This window comes from Uloborus diversus, chromosome 1 (assembly GCF_026930045.1).
Source record: "Uloborus diversus isolate 005 chromosome 1, Udiv.v.3.1, whole genome shotgun sequence".
NCBI lineage: Eukaryota > Metazoa > Arthropoda > Arachnida > Araneae > Uloboridae > Uloborus > Uloborus diversus.
This window is the reverse complement of record NC_072731.1, coordinates 131716517-131735869: the sequence shown is the minus strand read 5'-3', so window position 1 is coordinate 131735869 and position 19353 is coordinate 131716517. Positions and strand designations below refer to the sequence as shown.

General features: G+C 31.7%; 1 protein-coding gene across 1 annotated transcript in view; it reads right to left on the bottom strand.

Annotated features, from left to right (window-relative positions):
• LOC129232178 (U11/U12 small nuclear ribonucleoprotein 48 kDa protein-like) overlaps positions 1–9808 on the bottom strand; it is a 41066-nt gene extending 31258 nt beyond the window's left edge. The window contains exons 1-2 of the mRNA XM_054866421.1: positions 9496–9808; positions 742–852 (exon numbers count right to left, since the gene is read on the bottom strand). Of these exons, the coding sequence (XP_054722396.1) occupies positions 742–852; positions 9496–9618 (234 nt within the window). The 5' untranslated portion in view covers positions 9619–9808. The remainder of the gene's footprint in view (positions 1–741; positions 853–9495) is intronic.
• Positions 9809–19353: the final 9545 nt, after the last annotated feature.

Genomic DNA, 19353 nt, shown 5'->3' with positions numbered 1-19353 from the left:
CGAGTCTAAAAGTTACTCCTCCAAAAGGACGTTGCAAACAAAACAAGCCCATGGCGGAAAAGCGGGAGAATGTTGATGTGAAATTGACGTGGTTATGGAACGGTACAGTAATTAAAAAACATATTTTTTAAACACTCCATTTTTCTTTTCTTTTTTTTAGTAAAAACTGAAGGACAGTCATCGAATTTCTTTCCGTCCCGCCCTCCGTCTCGGAAATTTTGTCCAAGACGGAAATCCGTCCTGAGACGGAAGGTCTTGCACCCATCCTTTCAAATAATTGAAATATTAGCAGGATGTAACAAGATAGAAATCTCAAACACAGTCATTTGAAAAAGTTGCCTCTAAAATTAATAACCTAATATACTTACGCCAATATATAATTACCAAAACTTGGGGAAAGGCTTCAACAAATAATGAAAAAAAATTCTTAAATTTACATAACTCTCAACATTTCTCAATAAAAAAAAAGAAAAAAGAAAAGAAAATATTATAAAAATAAAGCAATAAAAATTCCATGATCTGGGTTGCCACTTATTTCTGGGAGGTCCCTGAGTTTCCTCTGTATGAATATGCAGCATTACTAACAACGAGCGAACGCTGACAGGAAACATAAATATCCTGATAGCCCCAGCACAGGAAAATAATGAATAAATAAAAATAAAGAGAAGTAAAGCAAAATTTTTTTAAATTGAAATAACAGTATTGGCTTATAAAAAGAGCAATAAGAAAAATTAAACGCACCTTTTCATCTTTAGGATAACCATCTTTAGCCCAAGAGCATCCAACATCATGTCGTGAAAGTCGTAATTCCGGAATCCAATGTCCAGGATCATTATGACAGGGTACTTTAAGCTATTAAATTAAAACAGAAATACAAATTTTTAAAAGCAATTAGATTAGAGGCACAAAATTTCTTATTTTCCTGCAAAATGGATTTTGGGAAACGTAAACAAATATGTTCAATAAAGTACGAAATTGTCAGGCGGGAATTGCAGACTCGAGTGGGAAAGTTTTTGTATACTAGGAACTATACATGTAATTAGTTGTAGTCAGAACTAGAAACAAGAAATTTTTAACTTCCTACCCTTACACCATACAGTACATACCAGGGTTGGGTTTTTTGCTGGCAAAAAGGTATTTTTGCCGGGACAGTGGAAAAAACCATGGCAAAAATGGAAAACACCGGCAAAAATGGAAAAAACGGCAAAAACCTAATTGCAAATAAAGTAGCATTATATTGTTAATCAAGAAATAGTGACAATATAATATAAATAATGCACTTTAATATTTTAATTATGTCTCTCCATGTTACTTCTAATTTATAAGGTGAAAAATAAATAAAAAAGAAATGTTGGGATTGCAAAACTTAAGATTTTAAATGTTTGCTAAAACAATTTTTTCAGAATGAGCCAATTCCTTCAATGCTAAAACAAAGAATGGTTTACTTAACCCTTTCAGACGGAATTTTAAAATACTTATCCAAAAGTGTTTTTATTAGGTAGACAGTCTACTATGGTAAAGAGTATCTTATAGACAAAATTTCAAGTTTATAGGTGAGGAATTAAAAGAGTTATGACACGTCCAATAATTTGGACATATGTTATAGAAATACATATTTCAGATAATAAAACGATGAGAGACATCAAACAAACATGTTTTTAAAATATTCTCTCAACAATAATAAGACATAATGTAAGCATTTGAAATGATTAATATAAGATTATATATTTTTTTTTTAAGTCATAAAAAAACACTCGCTTTTGCGACGAGAATCCGTGGTTGGAAAAATAGGCAAATCCCATTCTCTTAACCCCTATTTCTTTATGTTGTCAATTCAAAATGAAACATTCTTGTACAGATAATAATAATCAGACTGTGAAGAGTCAACTACGAAAAAATCAAGTAACTTATTCAATAAATGATTAGCAGCTGTTTAAAGTTCATGTCCGGTATACCGGACGCCATGTCTGAAAGGGTTAAGCATAGTAAATTAATAAAAAGATTGCATTCTAATTATATATATATATATATATATATATATATATACATACATTTAGTTAATCACTTTTTTCTTTATCCCACTAAGATTTTTAAGCTATTTAACTATTAACAGAATATTTACTTGAATATAGAAAAATATTAACTTTCCCTCACTAAAGAAATAATGCATTTACATGCAGTACCTAAAGATTTCTGCACACTAGTCGCAACTCTTCAAATGTGTCCTGCAAGTTCTGCTGCAATAGAGAGATATTTCTCAAATTTTTCTTTTATACAATCAAAAATACCCCTTTGTCAGTTGCTTCTCTCGCGAAACTAGTTTATTGCTATGCCATACTTAAACAACAAATAGGTTTTGATGAAGATGGTATAGACTATGATATGAAGATTTAAGTGATATTTCAATCTAAAGAAATGTGTATTTTGCTTTTTAATTACTTTTATTTTATAGTTTTATCTTGATTAAGTATACTTTATATAGATATTTAGTATTCTGTAAAAAATGCTATAATAAACAAGCTAATTACATTTTCATTGTAAGTTAATTATTTGTCTTAGATGCTACGAACTGAAATTTTATGTTAATGTTTAAAAATTTAGAAGTGAAAATGCTCCATAACTTTAAAAGTAAGTTTAAACTATAAAAATAATTAAAGTTTTATCAAAATCTTTACATTCTTTTACTTTTATATAAAAGGAAAAAAAACTGTCCGTAAGTTGTTAACACAACATCTATTTTTGCCACTTTGGCAAAAACCTATTTTCGGTAAAAATCGTGGTTTTTTCCGCCCCCGGCAAAAACTTGCCAACCCTGGTACATACCATAGAGTACAATTTGTTCTAACACATAAGAGCTAAAGCAGTTTTCGATAAAATAAGAGAGTCATGTATCATGCTATAAACAAGCAATTGCTTAACAAATTCATATTAACTAAATACAACCTACTGATTATATGCTGAAAAGAACCCAATGAACCTTTACTAACCTTGTACTTTTTTTCTTTTGACCCACTGTCAAATACATACAATGCAGAATCTTTTATCTGGAAACCAAAAAAATGTGAAACCAGAAAACCAGCAACTTTTTGCCGATTTTCCTAAGCTCAAAAAATTATGCATTTTCGGCAATTTTTCAAAAACTAAGCTTTTTTTTCAAATACTGAAAAGAATAAAAACAGTTTTTTAATGAATACCATATTACTCATGTATAACTCAGGAAAATGCTTACAAAAAAAAAAGTTCAAAGGGTTATCCATTACACGTGGCAAAATTTCTGAAATATTTTCCTGAATTAAAAAGTACACACTTGTAAGTCTGACATTTTACAAATACAAATGTGACGACCAGCAACAGGCTCTGGGCCCAGCTAGGCTGGTCCTACTCAATTAATTAGTCCCCAATGAAGATCAATGGCCCTCTTAAAGCTATCCACCCCCTTGCTCATTACCGCCTCTTCCAGTAAGCTATTCCAAGTGCCCACGACCCTGCTAAAGTAGTAGTTTTTCCTAATTTCCAAGTTAGCCTGAGATTTAAATAGCTTAAAATAATGACCCCTTGTCCTGCTTTCCCCGCAAAAATTTAATCCATTTACATCTTTCATTTTGATAAATTTAAATAACTGAATCATGTCCCCTTTGACTTTCCTTTGCTCCAGGCTATACATGTTAAGCATATTAAGTCTGGTATCATAATCTAAATCTGAGAGTCTCCTTACTAGTTTAGTTACCCTTCTTTGAACCCTTCCCAATACAAAAATATATTTCTTCAAATAAGGCGACCAAAACTGAACAGCGTAGTCCAAATGAGGTCTTACTAAACTCCTATATAAAGGCAGAAGAACCTTCTTAGATTTGTTTGAAATAGATCTATTGATAAACCCAAACATTTTGTTGGCTTTGTTATTAGCAATACTGCACTGTTGACTAAACTTGAAGTCCTGATTTATTAAGATACCCAGATCCATAACATTTTCTGCCTGATTTATGACTGAACCCTGTAAACGATATTTCATACGCTTATTTCCATGACCTAAGTGTAGCACTTGACATTTCCCTACATTAACTGCCATACCCCATTTATCTGCCCACTTTGTAATATGATCTAAATCCTCTTGAAGCTGTTTTACTTTTTCTTCATTTTCGACAATTCCCATAACTTTTACATCATCAGCAAAACAATTCATGCTTCCAGAAATATTTTCATTGATGTCATTCATAAATATAATAAACATAAGAGGCCCTAAAACTGATCCCTGAGGAACCCCACTTAAAACATCACTCCAATTAGAATGATTTCCTCTCACAACTACTCTTTGTTTCCAACCAGTGAGCCAATTTCTAACCCAAAGTAAAGTTTTTCCTCCTATTCCTATGTCAGCTAACTTGCTGAGAAGAGCAACATGCGGTACCTTGTCAAAAGCTTTTTGAAAATCAATATAAACAACATCCACACATTTTTTGTTATCTAAAGCTGAGGTAACCTTATTGTAGAAATGCAATAAATTAATAGTACAGGATTTACCTTTCCTGAAACCATACTGCAACAGAATATTAGTCTCTAAGAACTTCATGATATTAATTATCATGTTTTAGTGCATCATGTGATCATGCGATTTAGTGATCATGCTTTAGTTTAACTGAAAAAGAAATAAATGAATATTGTAGCATTCTAATGCAATTTTTAATCAAATGGCCTTTCATTAAAGCCGTTTAGAGCATAAGTGACATCGAGAAACTGCGGGAAACGCCAAAAACCAGATTCAAGAATTTTCTGGATTGTGGAATCTAGAAATTGTTAAACGCCAAGACTGCAATAAGGCTGGGAGAACTCATAAATCAAATTTCTATTGATATTAACTTAATGCAAAAGCAATAGTTATCAATAACTACTGTAATTGCAAACACAAAATCTTTTTTAAAAAAAAAACATTTTTTTTTAAATGCGTTCATGGAAACAAATTAATTCTTACACTATAGTAGAAAAAATAAAATCAACTTTAAATTGAATATAGAAGTCTTTCATTGTCAGGTCGAGAACTTTTCACCTAGCCCTAGTAAAATTGTTGCCATTGAGGAGAAACACATCTTTTGTAGAATTTTCAATTGCATGCTATGCTTTTCAAGCATTGTTACCCCACATTGATGACTTTTAAGGGAACACAGTATTGGATCTACCTCAAGCAATTTTTCACCAGTTCACTTCTTCTTTGATGAAGCGCTGCATAATTTTCAATAAAAGGTCACACAACTTGTTAAGCAAAAGGTGTATTAGCTTGTTGTTTTGCTGAAGAATATTTTGTATATCCTCAAATGACCAGATGCCAATCAGAAAAGGCGAGATGGATTGTAGTAAAGAGACTGCTAGAACTTTCTTGATCCTTGCATAGTGCATACTTATCAAGCCCTAACAATGAACTCTTTTGCTTAGGAAGATCCTCTAGGAAGTATTTCTTCAAAGCTGGCAACAGTTGTAACAAAACTTGGCAAATCAAAGATGCAGAGAAATAAAGAAAGAAATCTTATATGGTACCAAAAATATAGGATTTTTATTGAAAATGTAGGATGGTTTTTGCCCTTTTTTGAAAGATATAGGATTTATAGGAAATATAGGACAACTTTGTGAGTGATCTCAGGATAAATCATCTATATTTAAAAACACCAATAAGCATTCACCATTAGTACACAATTATTTTTAAAAAATCAAAAGAAAAATCAATTTATGAATACTCATGAGGCAATTTATGCAGAATAAAGTAACTAAAGATGCGTTAAATGATATCTGGGAACCTAAAAGTTCTACTTCTTGAGCTTTGAAAGTAGCACTTTTATTGGACTGGGTTTTGGAAGGATAAGTCATATATTGCTTTAATGCAAAGTTACATCAATATTTGCTAGGGGGAGAAGGCTCTTTTTTTCTTCATTGCATTGCATGAAACAACTCCAAAAAGAAAAGAATCCTGTAAAACTAATACCATATATTTCAAAGAAAAAGTACAATAAAATTGACAGCTTTAAGTTAGCATATCTTTGTTCCAAAATCAAAATTAGATAATCTTAAGCAAAAGTATATTTTTGTATTCCTTTAATCAATTATTTGTTTTATTTTGTTTCTATGTAGAATGCTTGTTTAGCAAAAAAAAATTCGTTTAATACAGGAACTTTATTATAGCATGTATTGCATACACAAAGTGTCCAAAAAAAGTGGCGATTGAATTTTAACACTCCGTCGGGCGCAATATGTTGTAGAACACGATCGGGCGCATTGAGCCTGGGAAGCACACTTTGATCTACTGATCTTTTCTACGCATGTTCACATTTTCTTACGAAAAAATTGTCAACTACAAACACCAAAGAAGAGAAATAAAAGTTTTTCATGATTTTCGAATGTAACATAAGTTTATTTGAGAAAATGAATATACAATTTTCCATGAGCTATTGAGGGGGCGTGGCTAACTAAAGAATTCGAGGTGTGCCTAATAAATCAGTTGCGCCCAACGGAGTGTTAAACGTTCCAATTTTGGAAGAAGGTGATTCGATGAGTATTACAGATATTTGCATAAATCTTTGCTCAATGCAAGCTTAATATGCGGGCGTTGCTCTAAAAGACTGTTTAGTTCAAAGTAAGTATGGCTGGAATCGGTACTTGTGTTCGAGGAAGTGATGTAACACAGAGTTCAAAAAGGGGCAAATTGTTGGCCTGTACCAAAGTGGGACAAAATGCAAAGACATACTTAAAATTAGTGGCATAGGATTGCGAACTGTTCAACACATTATTAAAAGGTGGAAAGATGGCAGAGAAGCTACCTGTTTGTGACATCTTTGTGGTCGTAAGTCCATTCTGGACGAATGTGACCAGCATTCTTTGAAGTGATTAGTGAAGAAAAATAGCAAGAAATCGACCATTCAACTCACAGCACTTTTCAACGAAGAAAGTAAAACAATTTCCAAGCGCACAATGCTATGAGAACTTCACAAATCGGGACTAAGAAGCTGTGTTGCAATAAGGAAGCCACTTGTGAGTGCCATTAATCAAAGAAAGAGACTGCAATTTGCAAAAGATCATAAAAATTGGACTGTTTAATGATTGGGAAAAGGTCATGTGGTCCGATGAGTCAAGATTTACGCTCTTTCAAAATGACGGACGCGTCAGGGTTCGAAGAGAGCCACATGAAGCAGTGGACCCTACATGTCTCGTTCCCACTTTGCTTTTTTTCGGAGGCAGTGTAATGATCTGTGGTTGCTTCTGTTCATCTGGACTAGGCTCGGCTGCATTGCGCACCATCCAAATGAAGTCTGTACAGTACCTTAAGACTTTGATGATCATGTTGTGCCATCTATGGACATTTATTTTCCTGACGGTAGTGGTGTATTCCAAGACGATAACGCCTGAGTACACCATGCTACTATTGTTACATTTTGGTTTGATGAGCACAATGCATCATTTCAACACATGATTTGGCCACCACAAATTCCAGACCTCAATCCAATCGAGAATCTGTGGGACATACTCAGGGTTGCCACTCACGTTTGGAAAAAAAATTCCCTGTGTTTTCCCTGTATGAAAATAAAACATTACAAACGAGCGAGCACTGATTATTTGGAAAAGAACATTGATATCTTGATAATTTCACCACAGGGTAAAAAAATGAAACACAAATTTCTAAATAAATAAGGGAAAATAAATAAGAATTCATAATAACTGAAATAATAGCATGGTGGTTGAATATAATCAACTTTTTATTCAAAAAAAAAACTTCACTTAGCCATGGACCTAAAAGTGTATAAGTGACCCAGAACAATGATTATTGACGACTAATTTCATACACTCTAAATTATCATGAAATTCAAGATTCTATTTTTATGATATATATTTTAATATTTACTTTAAAAAAAAAACTTTCAAGCAAAATTACCATTTTTTATTTTACTTTATTTCTGAACTTTATTAATATTCTCATAATAATTATTACTATTTATTTAATTTTTGGTAGTTTATATGTTTGGGAATTGATTTTTGTAACTTTAATTTAAGAAGGAAAAAAAATTCCCTGTATTTTCCAGGTTTTTGAGGAAATTTTCGAAATTCCCTGGATTTTCCCTGTTTTTTTGTTGATTTTTGAATTCCCTGTGTCTTCAGGTTTCCCTGTGGCGTGGCAACCCTGAAAAAGGATTTAAGATCACACACTACACTTCCTTCATCTATTGAACGTTTAGGAGACCTCTTGATGGAATTGTGGGCAAAAATAAAAACGAATACTCTACAAAAGCTCACAGAAGCAATGCCACGGCATATGAAAGCTGTAATACGCACAAAAGGTGGTCGAACCAAATATTAAGGCATGCGCCTTTTTTTTTTTTTGCACATAGTGTATTTTACTCTTAGAATACAATTGTCTACAAAAATTTTGAAAATATAAATAGAAAAAACATGCAGATATGAAATAAATCTTTTGGTAAAATTAATTTAGTATATATTTTTTTAGTAATTAAAAATATATCTTTGCTTTTTCGCCCAAAGTTTTTATTATTATTATTTTGAAAAATACGTAACATGAAATGAAATGAATGTGTAAATACAAACACTTAGAGAACATTGTTATAATTATTGAGATTTATGAGAAAAAAAAAGTTTTTAAATTATGTTGGGTAGGTTAGTCTGGTCTAATGTGCCCCACACAGAGTGGACCAACCTATCCCATGTTCTTGGTCTGAAAAAGTGCTGTCTTAAATCTTTTTCCTTTTGACAAAAAATGAAAAAAAATGCCAATTATTATGAACTAAAGACACTTACGTTAGGAATGGAGTTCAATTTTTCCCCCAAAATCTTGGAGAAAATTATTTAAAAAAATAAAGTTACTTTTCTGAAAATTACTCAGGACTACTGAAATACACTTTCAGGAATAAAATTCGTTCATTATAACTGTACCATGTGATTTCATCATAGGATTTGTAAGACCATAGGTATTATTTGTTGACCATAAAATAGAAAATATTAATGGCATTAAAATAATTGAGACTAATTGAATTTTGTTCACAGAAATTATAGTTCTTCTAGGACATCATAAATGACAGCAGGATCTACTGTTCGACATACTTCGGAATTTCTCACATTATCAGATATAAGCACTTTCTCTGCCTTCAAACGTTCAGAGTTAAATTAATAATTGGTTTGTTTTTTAAAAATTCCAAGTAAGAAATGAAATAATTTAAATCAGAGCATATGAGAATTAAAACATGTTCTTTTATAATAATTTAGAGGTTAAAAAAAATGTATTGTACTGCTAAGCTTAAATTTTAAAAAGTTGATCTAATAACAACAACCTAAGAGGGGCAGGTTGGGACAGGGGCGGATAGAAATAATTTTTGGAGGGGGCCCGAAAAATTGAAAAAATTGCACCCAATATTTTTTTCGATTATCGATGTATCATTGAAAATAATGAAAGTCGCTGTGTTTATTTATTTGAAAATAAATAATGCTCAATTTTTCAATACTAACATCATCATGAAGGGATTCTTCATCCCACTCCAATTTAGAAATCACATTTCTTAAAATGTGTTCTTTCACATTCAGGTATGAATCCAAATCGTCGATAAATTTCAAACGTGAAGTTTTTTCCATTCTAAGAGGAAAATGCCACTGATGTAACTCCAAATCTTTTAATTCAAAACCATATACGTTATTTCACTTAACAGAGATGGAGCACTGAGAAGAACTAGTAGCTCAAAAAATAAATAAATAAATCAACAATCAAGTTCGTTTGAGAATGCGCCTTCGTAGTTCGTACTTCGTATTCGTATTAGCTAGAGTCCCGTCCATTGAGCTGTATAGTAACCCTGGAGAGCGGATGGGGTCGAATCGGATTGGGGTAGAGTGTAACCTTCGAATCTCGCCAATGTTCCCCTCGTTAGGCTTAGGAGATGGTCTTAGCATTGGAGTCTACGAGGAAGCTCGCAAGCTTTAAAAAATATTTAAAAATAACCCATTTGCTTTTTGTTATCAAATGACCGGTTTTTAACCACATCACGTTGTCGGTCTGCTGAATATATACATCATTAAACAAAACAATTCTTTCCTTTTATTTAGTAAAAGAATAAAAATTTGGCTCCTTTTCGGCAACCATTATTGCCAAGACTCGGGGTGACGTGAGATGACGTAGAAGGAGAGGGAGGGAACTTCCATCGCTCGGAGCGCTCGGACATATGTTTTTCTTTTCCTTCGTTTTTTGTTTGTTTCGCTTAATAAGAGTAAGAATTAACAGATAATTTGTTAATTCAAATTTTAATTGTATAATTAAAAATTTTAGTATTTTTCATCGAGAATGTAGGATTATTTAACACAGTAACACAGTACTTTTTAAACAAATGCAGATTTATTTCAATTTATTAACCATTTACCTTCTGTAAAAACAGTTACACGAGTCGTAATTTTTGCGAAAATGAACGTATCGGTGACTTTGCGAGATAAAAAATTTAGTGAATTGTATGTGAATAGAACAGAAAGTTTAAATATTTCGCGTGGCTTAAATTTTCGCGATAATGATGAGCTAGCGAAAATTAAAGTAAAACGAAAACAAGGGTTTTCACATTCACAATATTGTTTTTGTATATTTATCTCTTTTCTGCAGGGAAGTTTTAGGTTTACTTTCTCAAATATTCAGCAGATATTTTGTAAGTATTGTGTTGTCTTCATAATATTTATTAAAAAAATTTTTTTTTCAAAAACATTAAAAAAAAAACCTCTTAATTTGGTTTTTAGCTATAATTATGAGGTACATACTAATTTTTGAATCACAGATTTTTTTTTTTTTTTTGATCGTTAGAAAAGAATTTAGTGAAGAAAAGAACTTATCAATTTTCCTTTTACACAATTCCCAGTTTTTTTTTACAGATTTGTGACGTATCGCATTATATTTTCATCTTTTTGAGAACTATTTCTTTTGCAATGTAAAGAAATAGTTGGAAAAAAAAATATGTCTAAATTCCCAACTTTATTATTAATTATTTTAAATCGTTTAGACATTCATTCTTCGTTGATAGAAAAAAGTACAAATTATGTATTAATATCCTCTTGGTTTAATCATTATGAAAATGTTTCTAAGTAATACCGTGTATTTTTATACAATTATGGTGAAATTATATAAGGTTAAACAGTTTATAGGTATAAAATTTCAAAAAAAAAAAAAAAAAAAGAAAAGATTTTGCGACCACATTGGAAGAAATTAATATTGACTTTCTCTTTGAACACTCCGTAATGTGAACACCCCCGATATTCTGAACACATTTTGAGGGCGAATCCATATAGTAAGATATCCTACTGTTGCTTTTGCGGCGACAATGTTTTATCCAATCCCCCTTTATGGTGCACCCCCCCCCAATCAGAATATTTTTGTTCCATTCCATAAGTGTCCAGGTTAGAAATAATTTACTGTACAATATTTCTGCTCTTTAAAGAAGATTTATTGGCTTAAGGGCTTTTTGAAAACATTATTAAAAAAACCCATGATATTGTTTATTTTATTTTTTAATTGTATCGGGGGGGGGGTTACCTTTCGGTGCCCCTCCCAAAAATTATTTCTGTGTCCGCCCTTGCACGTATGGGGGATTTTTGTTTGTGAAATATTTTTTTATATTTCTAAAATAGGTTTGTGACTGAATTGAAACTCATTATTTCAATCAAGTCCATGTTCTTGTATACTATGTATAATAGTACAATTACTTCCAATTGTTCCTAAAAATGAAGATGAAAGAAAGAATAAAATTTCAACTCAATACATTTGTAAAAAAAAAATATGTATTTCAGTTCCTGTTCGTACTATAAATAAAACAAGTGTAATAAATCAACGAATTCAAAAATCGAAATATAAAATTCATGAAACCATTTCTTGTATACACAAAACAATACAAATGATAATAATGAAATGATACAAGTTTTCTATAGTAAGTCAAATATACACTTCTTGTTGACTTTGATTGTATGAGCAAAATATGTAGAAAGATAAATTTTTGAATTTTTAAAAACTGCGGAAAATGAAACAAAGATATGATTTTAAAGCAAAGAAATGTATTTTGTAGGGCAGAAAATAATGTTTGAGTAGTAAAATTTCCGCATTGGAGTAACAAAAAATTATTTTGGAGTGAGAAATGCTAAATTTAGGAGTGAAGGGAAGAAAAAAAAAGCAGCTATATATTTGCCCCGCAAAAAGGGGGGAAAAAAAGAACATGAGACGTAGAAAGTATAAAAGAGAATTAGGCAAAGTGAGACAGGAAGAAGAGTGAGACAGCAAAAATTTCTTTTATGTTTAGGCTAATTCCAGCTTGGTAAAAGTTTTGAAAAATCAATTTCGACATTCTGTGAACAGTAGCATAACTATGGGGTCTAACTCCCCTGGCGAACTAAAGAAATTACGCCCCCCCCCAAACCCCAGTCGCCCACATTGCAACTCATTGTGTCCTCAAAAAAAAAAGTTTTTTTTTCTTATTTTCTTTTTTAGAATTGTTTTCAACGATGCTCAATGTTCCAACTCAGTAGATGTTATGTATGTGTGTAAATATATATGAACCCCCTCTAGCTCTTTTTCTTGAGATTTTTTTTGCAATTTTTTAAAGCATTTTTCAATTTATATGATTTAAAAAAAAAAAAAACCTCTTAAAAATTTTTTGTTTAATCAGCCGACATGCCGCCCCTCTGTCTGCTGCGCCCCTGGCGAGAGCCACTCCTGCCAACCCCTAGTTACGCTACTGTCTGTGAACAATATTTAAATAAAAGGTTGCTTTCAAACCTGATGCAAAGGAAATGACTATGTCATCATAATTTGACCCCATCGAACTAAAATATCTGCATTGTGTCTAAAACTGTTACATTAACTTTACAGACTGATGCTTTAGCCTGTTATTTAACGTTTTTTTTTGGGGGGGGGAGGGGGGTCTGAAAATGGCGTTAATTGAGTTTATATATTACAATGAGAGAACAGTGAGAATTGCCTCACTGCTGTATGGTACTTCTGTATTACTTATAAATTCAATTGAGTAACAACTAGCCATTTGATGCAATCAATAACAAAAGAGTTTTGAAAGCCTTGCACTAACAAAATATAGATGTATGAATGGAATTATGGCTATTATAGCTCAAACGATTCCCCAATCTAAAATCTTCTAAATCGTTCGATCTCAGTCCCAAACAGTGACACACAATTATAAGACATACTTCATATTTATACGAACTTAATATTAAAAATATATAATACTTGATTTGATATTGACGTACAATTTCGAGTTACTTGAAAGAAATAATACAAGATTTACTCTCAACAACTTGAAATTTAATTTTTCTAATTTAATCATGATTTTGTGATACTTGAAAAGTCATGCAATCTTTTCTATATTTTATAATTAAACACTTAACGAAAAAAGTATCATTAAATTTCATTCAGCATATAAAAATGTGTAATGAGTACATTGAAAAACAAAAATCCTTAAGATTATGTGCAATTATAGAACGTTTTACAGGTGAGAAATACACAAACTAAATTACAAAATGACATTTGATTGAGCGAAATATTTTAAACAAATACTGTATGTACATTAAATGTATACATTAAAATAATTACTTTTGGATAGTTTTGAAGCAAATTTTAATAAATATCATGTTTCAACCTGTCTCACCCATACATAAAAAGATTTGTCTGAAGTAAAGATTACACGGTTTAATAAATAGTCATTATTTCTTAGATTAAATTGAACCTAAGCTTCAAAGAAATGGATTCACACTTATTTGGCAAGTTTGAAGTGTGTGTTATTTGGCAAAAAAAGAGAATCAATTATGTGTTTCCCTCACACACACACACACACTTAAATAAACGTCGTGAGATGTTGAAAATATATTACAAATGGTCATTTTGCATATTTTTAAGTCATAAAATTAAAAAATAAAAATCTCACAAATTTATATAATTACTTTTAATCTGAATTTCGTTTTTTCTAAAAATTAATGGAGTGAAACTAATTTTTATAAACTTTAAGTAATAACAAAAGCTCTTTAATACAACTTTTGCCTGAATAAAGAGACCATAAGAAAAGCAATATTCATAATACACAAACATCACCTGATATTTACATATAATATTCATTTACTTGATTAACACAATTCTAGGTAAATACCGGGGTGACAAACCTGTGACCCGTCCTTTAATACAACTTTTGCCTGAATAAAGAGACCATAAGAAAAGCAATATTCATAATACACAATCATCACCTGATATTTACATATAATATTTATTTATTTGATTAACAAAATTCTCGGTAAATACAGGGGTGAAAAACCTGTGACCCGCGGAACACATACGCAAAGTTTAAGTGACATACCAACCGTTCACATTGTTTTAACGATTTGACTTTTAACCAATTGTTTAAAATATGATTTTCACTCATCGAGCCATAATTTTATGACAGTGGAAAAATCCCGCTATATTTCATATATTTTTTGACTAAATACCTCATGAAAAAAATTAAATTTTAACTACTTCATTAAAATGCATGTTGAAATGGAAAACATTTCATTCCTGAAGATAACGTAAAACGATAGCACATTGACTGGCGATAAAACACAAAACATTGTATTACAACGAAAGATTTTTCTGTATTTTTTTTTTTATAACTATGCTATTAAATTGCCGATAATTGACAATAGCCGATATGAAAAAGATTTAAAATTTTCCCTTGATCCTACTTTTGGGGGTAGCAACACGTGAAAGTTTAGTTACGTTTTCTTTTCCGTGCTGTCCTCTGTTATTTAGAGAGAAAAAAAATCATTTAAATTTCGATATCTTGCTCAAAAAAAAAAAAAAAAGTATTTTATTTTATGTGTTTGGACTGACCCGTTGATAGCAATCGAAAGAACACATTTTTCCTGCTTATGAAAGCATTCGTTTGGGACTTTAGATTCATATTGAACTGAAGTTATAAATAACCTTTCTCAAGTAAGTTTCAAGAACAATTCTAAACCTTTATTTACGCAATTGGTAACGAGGTTTATTGGAGGTAATTTAGTAAGGGATTTTCAATTTTCTCTCATGATTCTGCTTTTACGACCAGCAAAATTCAGTAGTTGTGATTATCTTTCTTTTTTGCTTGTTTTTTCATTTCTTATAAAAAAAATTTGAATTTAATGCGCGAGATTCATCTGAAAATGAGCTAAGGCAATCGAGGTCGCGATTATTTTAATTTTTTAATTTAATATAAGTTCTTGTACTACTAACTACTGTAATATATTTCACGTAAAATATAAGTGTCAAGTCCATCCTTTATGGTTTTACAACAGGATACGGTACACAACACAACAATACTTCATTTAAGTTTCATTTGCATCAATTATTTCCTTTCAAGAGAAAAGCAAAACTGCCAGTCTTCCCAAAAAGCGCAGCTATTACATAACTGGTTGCATCCAATGAGATCAGCGATCGCATCCTCGTTAACACGCCTTCCAGTGCATCAGCAAAAATCGTAACGCCAGCGAAACAGCGATAATCTTACAAATCTAGTCTTCCGCTCTACCCCGTTCTCCCGCCAAGCGAGCTCAAGTTTCCACTATTGTAGGTTTTCTCCATTTTATAGAGCTCACTGTTGGTCCCCGAGTCTTTCTTTCTTTCTTTCACCATACACTGCGTGCGTTCAAAAAGTCTAACGAAACTCACTGGCTTAACGAACGATAACTCTTCGGTTTTTCGTTACCCGCGTTCACTTTTTGAACGGTCAGTTAAAATTAAAGATGGCGGACGTTAGGTTAGCAGACGACGCAGATCATTGCTTTTTCGGAGGATATGTATTTTGAAGTTAGTGATGAAAAAAAGACTAGAGGATTCTTCTTTTGAATAAAATAAAAAGAGGAAAACAAATTTTCAGATTCCTTTCAACTAAATTTCATCTTAATTAAGATAATTTTTTAGATTCCATCTTGTTTCTTAGCACAGAACAACAAATAGTACATTTTTAAAAAAAGAAAAAATATATGTTCCTACACATTCTATTTTCTGCCCTACTGTTTGTAAATATTATTAATTTCTAAAAAATCTTAAAATTTTTCATAGAAAAGTCTTTTCTTTACTCTTAAATTGATGTATTCCCGGTATATATGCAGAAAAAGTCACGCCGACTCTTTTTGGATAGAAAACATTTCACTATATCAATTAACTTTTATAAAATCAGATATGACCGGACTTAAACAAGGTATTTTGAAATATTTCTTGATGAGTTACAGGAAAATGCAAAATGTGTTTTTGATTTAAAATTTCCGATCTCCGACACATTTTTCCCCCGTTAAGAAATAATAGGCAAAGGTGTATTTAAATTATTTGACTAAAAGTAAAGCACAATGCATCGGTAAAGGCTAGTAAAATTCAAAATGCATTATTATTATTATTATTTTGTGTCACAGTTGTCTAGAGCAAATGAATAATTAAAGTACAAAGTATTTATTTCGATTTCTTTTACTGAAATTTTCCCAACCCTGCAAATTCTGATGTTTTATCGCTACAAGATTTCATATGCTCAACAATAAACTCATTATAAACCGCACATGCAGGGCCGTATCCAGAGGGAGGGCCTGACGGGCCCCCCCCCCCGAAACCCGAAATGTTTTGTACCGTAAAACAGAAGAAGGTTTTTTTTTTAAATTCCTAATGTCAGAAAAGGAAAATAACAAAGTTTTTTTTTATTAATTTTGCTACTATTCAAAATTTATAATATTTTGAAGAAATACAGAAAAAGCAGTTCTAGTTCTCATTAGCTGCAAGGCACACTTGAAATTTAGACCTTTAATTAGGACTTCCTGCTCTCTTTCCCAATTCAATTCAGGGCAGTCCAGGGTTAAGGCAAGCCCTTTGTCAGTTTGGTAGATTTTTCAAGTCTACCAAACTGACTTCTGTGCACTTCCTCCTCCAGGGGCGTGCACAGAAATTTTGGGACTGTCACAAATGCTTTTTTTGGGCCCTCTCCATATTGTTTACCCATATTTTCAACCGTAGGTTTTAAAATATTGGGCCCCATTTAAGCTCGGGCCCGGGCCAACAGGTGTCCCTTCTCCCCTCTGTGCACGACCCTGCCCTCCTCCCCCTAAAACTGCTATAAAACTTGCACTGTACTGATTCGAGTCGGGGATTCCCCAAAGGCTGGGCCCCTAGTTTCCGATTAGGCGAGTATTTTGTTACCAAGATGTGCCAAATTCAGCTCCTTGATACATCCTGAGTAAAAAATGCAAAAATCACGATTCTCGCGTTTTTGTAGCATAATTTTCAAGATCATTTTTGTGACTGATATGTTTCATGTCTTGCATTTATTTAATGCCGAATTCAGTATCATGGAAGTTCTTTTGTTATTGCTTGTTTTTTTTTTCTTACCTCTACTGCATACTGTTAATACCTTAAGTATGAGAAAAAAAATAACACTTACTCTACTCTCTTTCATTTTCTGCACTACTTGTGATTGAAAAAAAAAAGTTTGTTTCGAGAAATATTTCGTTGCATTTATTTTTAACTTAAAACGGGTGTGTCTTACAAAGTTATAATCATTTTGTAAGACTGTGCAATCAACTTCTGAAAAGTGTAAATAAAGAGCTTCAAATAATTTCAACTGTTCGAGAGTCTTTGAAAATTATTTAAGTTTTTGAAATTCCTTGAAAAGTTCTTCAATTTTGTATCTTATCAAGAAAATAAAGTATGAATTGTCCAAATGGCCAGAATATTACTCTTCCGTTCTTATTTTCTGAATGTCTACACCATTTCTTTTAAACTATTTTTTACAATTTTCATACTGTAGAACATTTAATGAAAAAAAAATGGGGGTAGGGGGAGTGATCAAAAACAAACTTCACTAAAAGCCGATATGAGCAGATGACGAAGTGCTTCTCTTTTCTCCTCTCTCGTTTTTCCTCTCTGTCCATGAAGTTCCATGATTTGTCGAGCAAGCAGTTTTTATTTTGTTTGATCTTGATTTGTAAAAGAATGTATAACTTTTAAAAGGCTTTGTTTGCCTTTTTTTTCTTCATATTTTTGTAGTCTCAATTACCTAATATAAGGCCTCAAAATACAGATTTTTTTTTCGAAAATTTCTCGGGGGAAAAACCCCCGGCCCCCTGAAATTATGGATGTTCTACATCCGATTTAAAGGGACACTCTCTTGTTATCCTTACCACTACAAGGTGAATAAGAAAAATAATAAGAATTAAAATAACAACAGTCCAAGCAGTGAAATTATTAAAAATTGAGACAAAAAGGCTTCTATGTTAACATTTTTATGCGTTTGGTGTGTCTATATATACTATATGTGTGTGTGTGTGTGTTAGGGCAATGTGCTAATCCGGGCCCCTCCCGAAAAAAAATTCTGGATACGGCCTTGCGCACATGTATCGCATTTAAAACATGTATGCACTGGGCGCCGCCATGTTTTCTAACTGAGCAAACCACCTCTTTCCTTCGTGAGCTTCGTTAAGAATTTCGCTTCACGAAACTAACCGAGTTACACTTTCTGAACGATCAGCTAGCTAAAGCGTTTTCTTTTTGAACGACTCGTTCGGTTAACTCGCTTCACTCGTTAATATTTTAACCATGATTACCTACTGAACCACTAAAATATTTAGAGGTCCTCGGTATTTTTTCTTTCTTTTTTTGGGGGGGGGGGGGTTTACCTCGTTTTAACCATCTACCTATTTCTAGTATTAAGCTTTCAAATTTTCCTTTGCATATTTACCTTTCAAATTTTTAATTTAATGTTTAACTTAATCACATTTAAATCAGAAAATTGTACAGGGTAAACTTAAACATGCAATTTTTTTAATAGCAAACCATTTTTATTAGTAATATTGCTTTTTAGATGGTTACAGGAAATATTTTTAGATTTAAAACTCTTTATAACGCTTGCCTTTCCGAAACAAAAACAAGCAATTTCTAATGTGCATTATCTGTCGTTCATTTATTTATTTTCATTTTCTTACCTTTTTTTATCACTTCATTTATTTTGAATTAATTAAATTCTAATACATGGAGGTAAGAATTCACATGCTGCAAACTCCCAAAAATAAATAAATAAATAAATAAAAATTATTACAAAAAAAAAAAAAAAACTGTCGGCAGATTTAAATGGATATATTTTTGCTGAAATTAAAAAATAATAAACTATTCCTTAGTTTTAACTGTAAAAGGCATGTGACAGCAAAGTTGCACTTTTTGAAGATTAGCCCATTAGTGACTGAAGTTTTTAATTAAATTAATGTTTTCTTTTTCGGATGAAAATGCTGGAAATTTTGTGTTTTAAATAAAGTTTATAGATGCAATAACACCAAAAAATAAATTGAACAACAGAGATC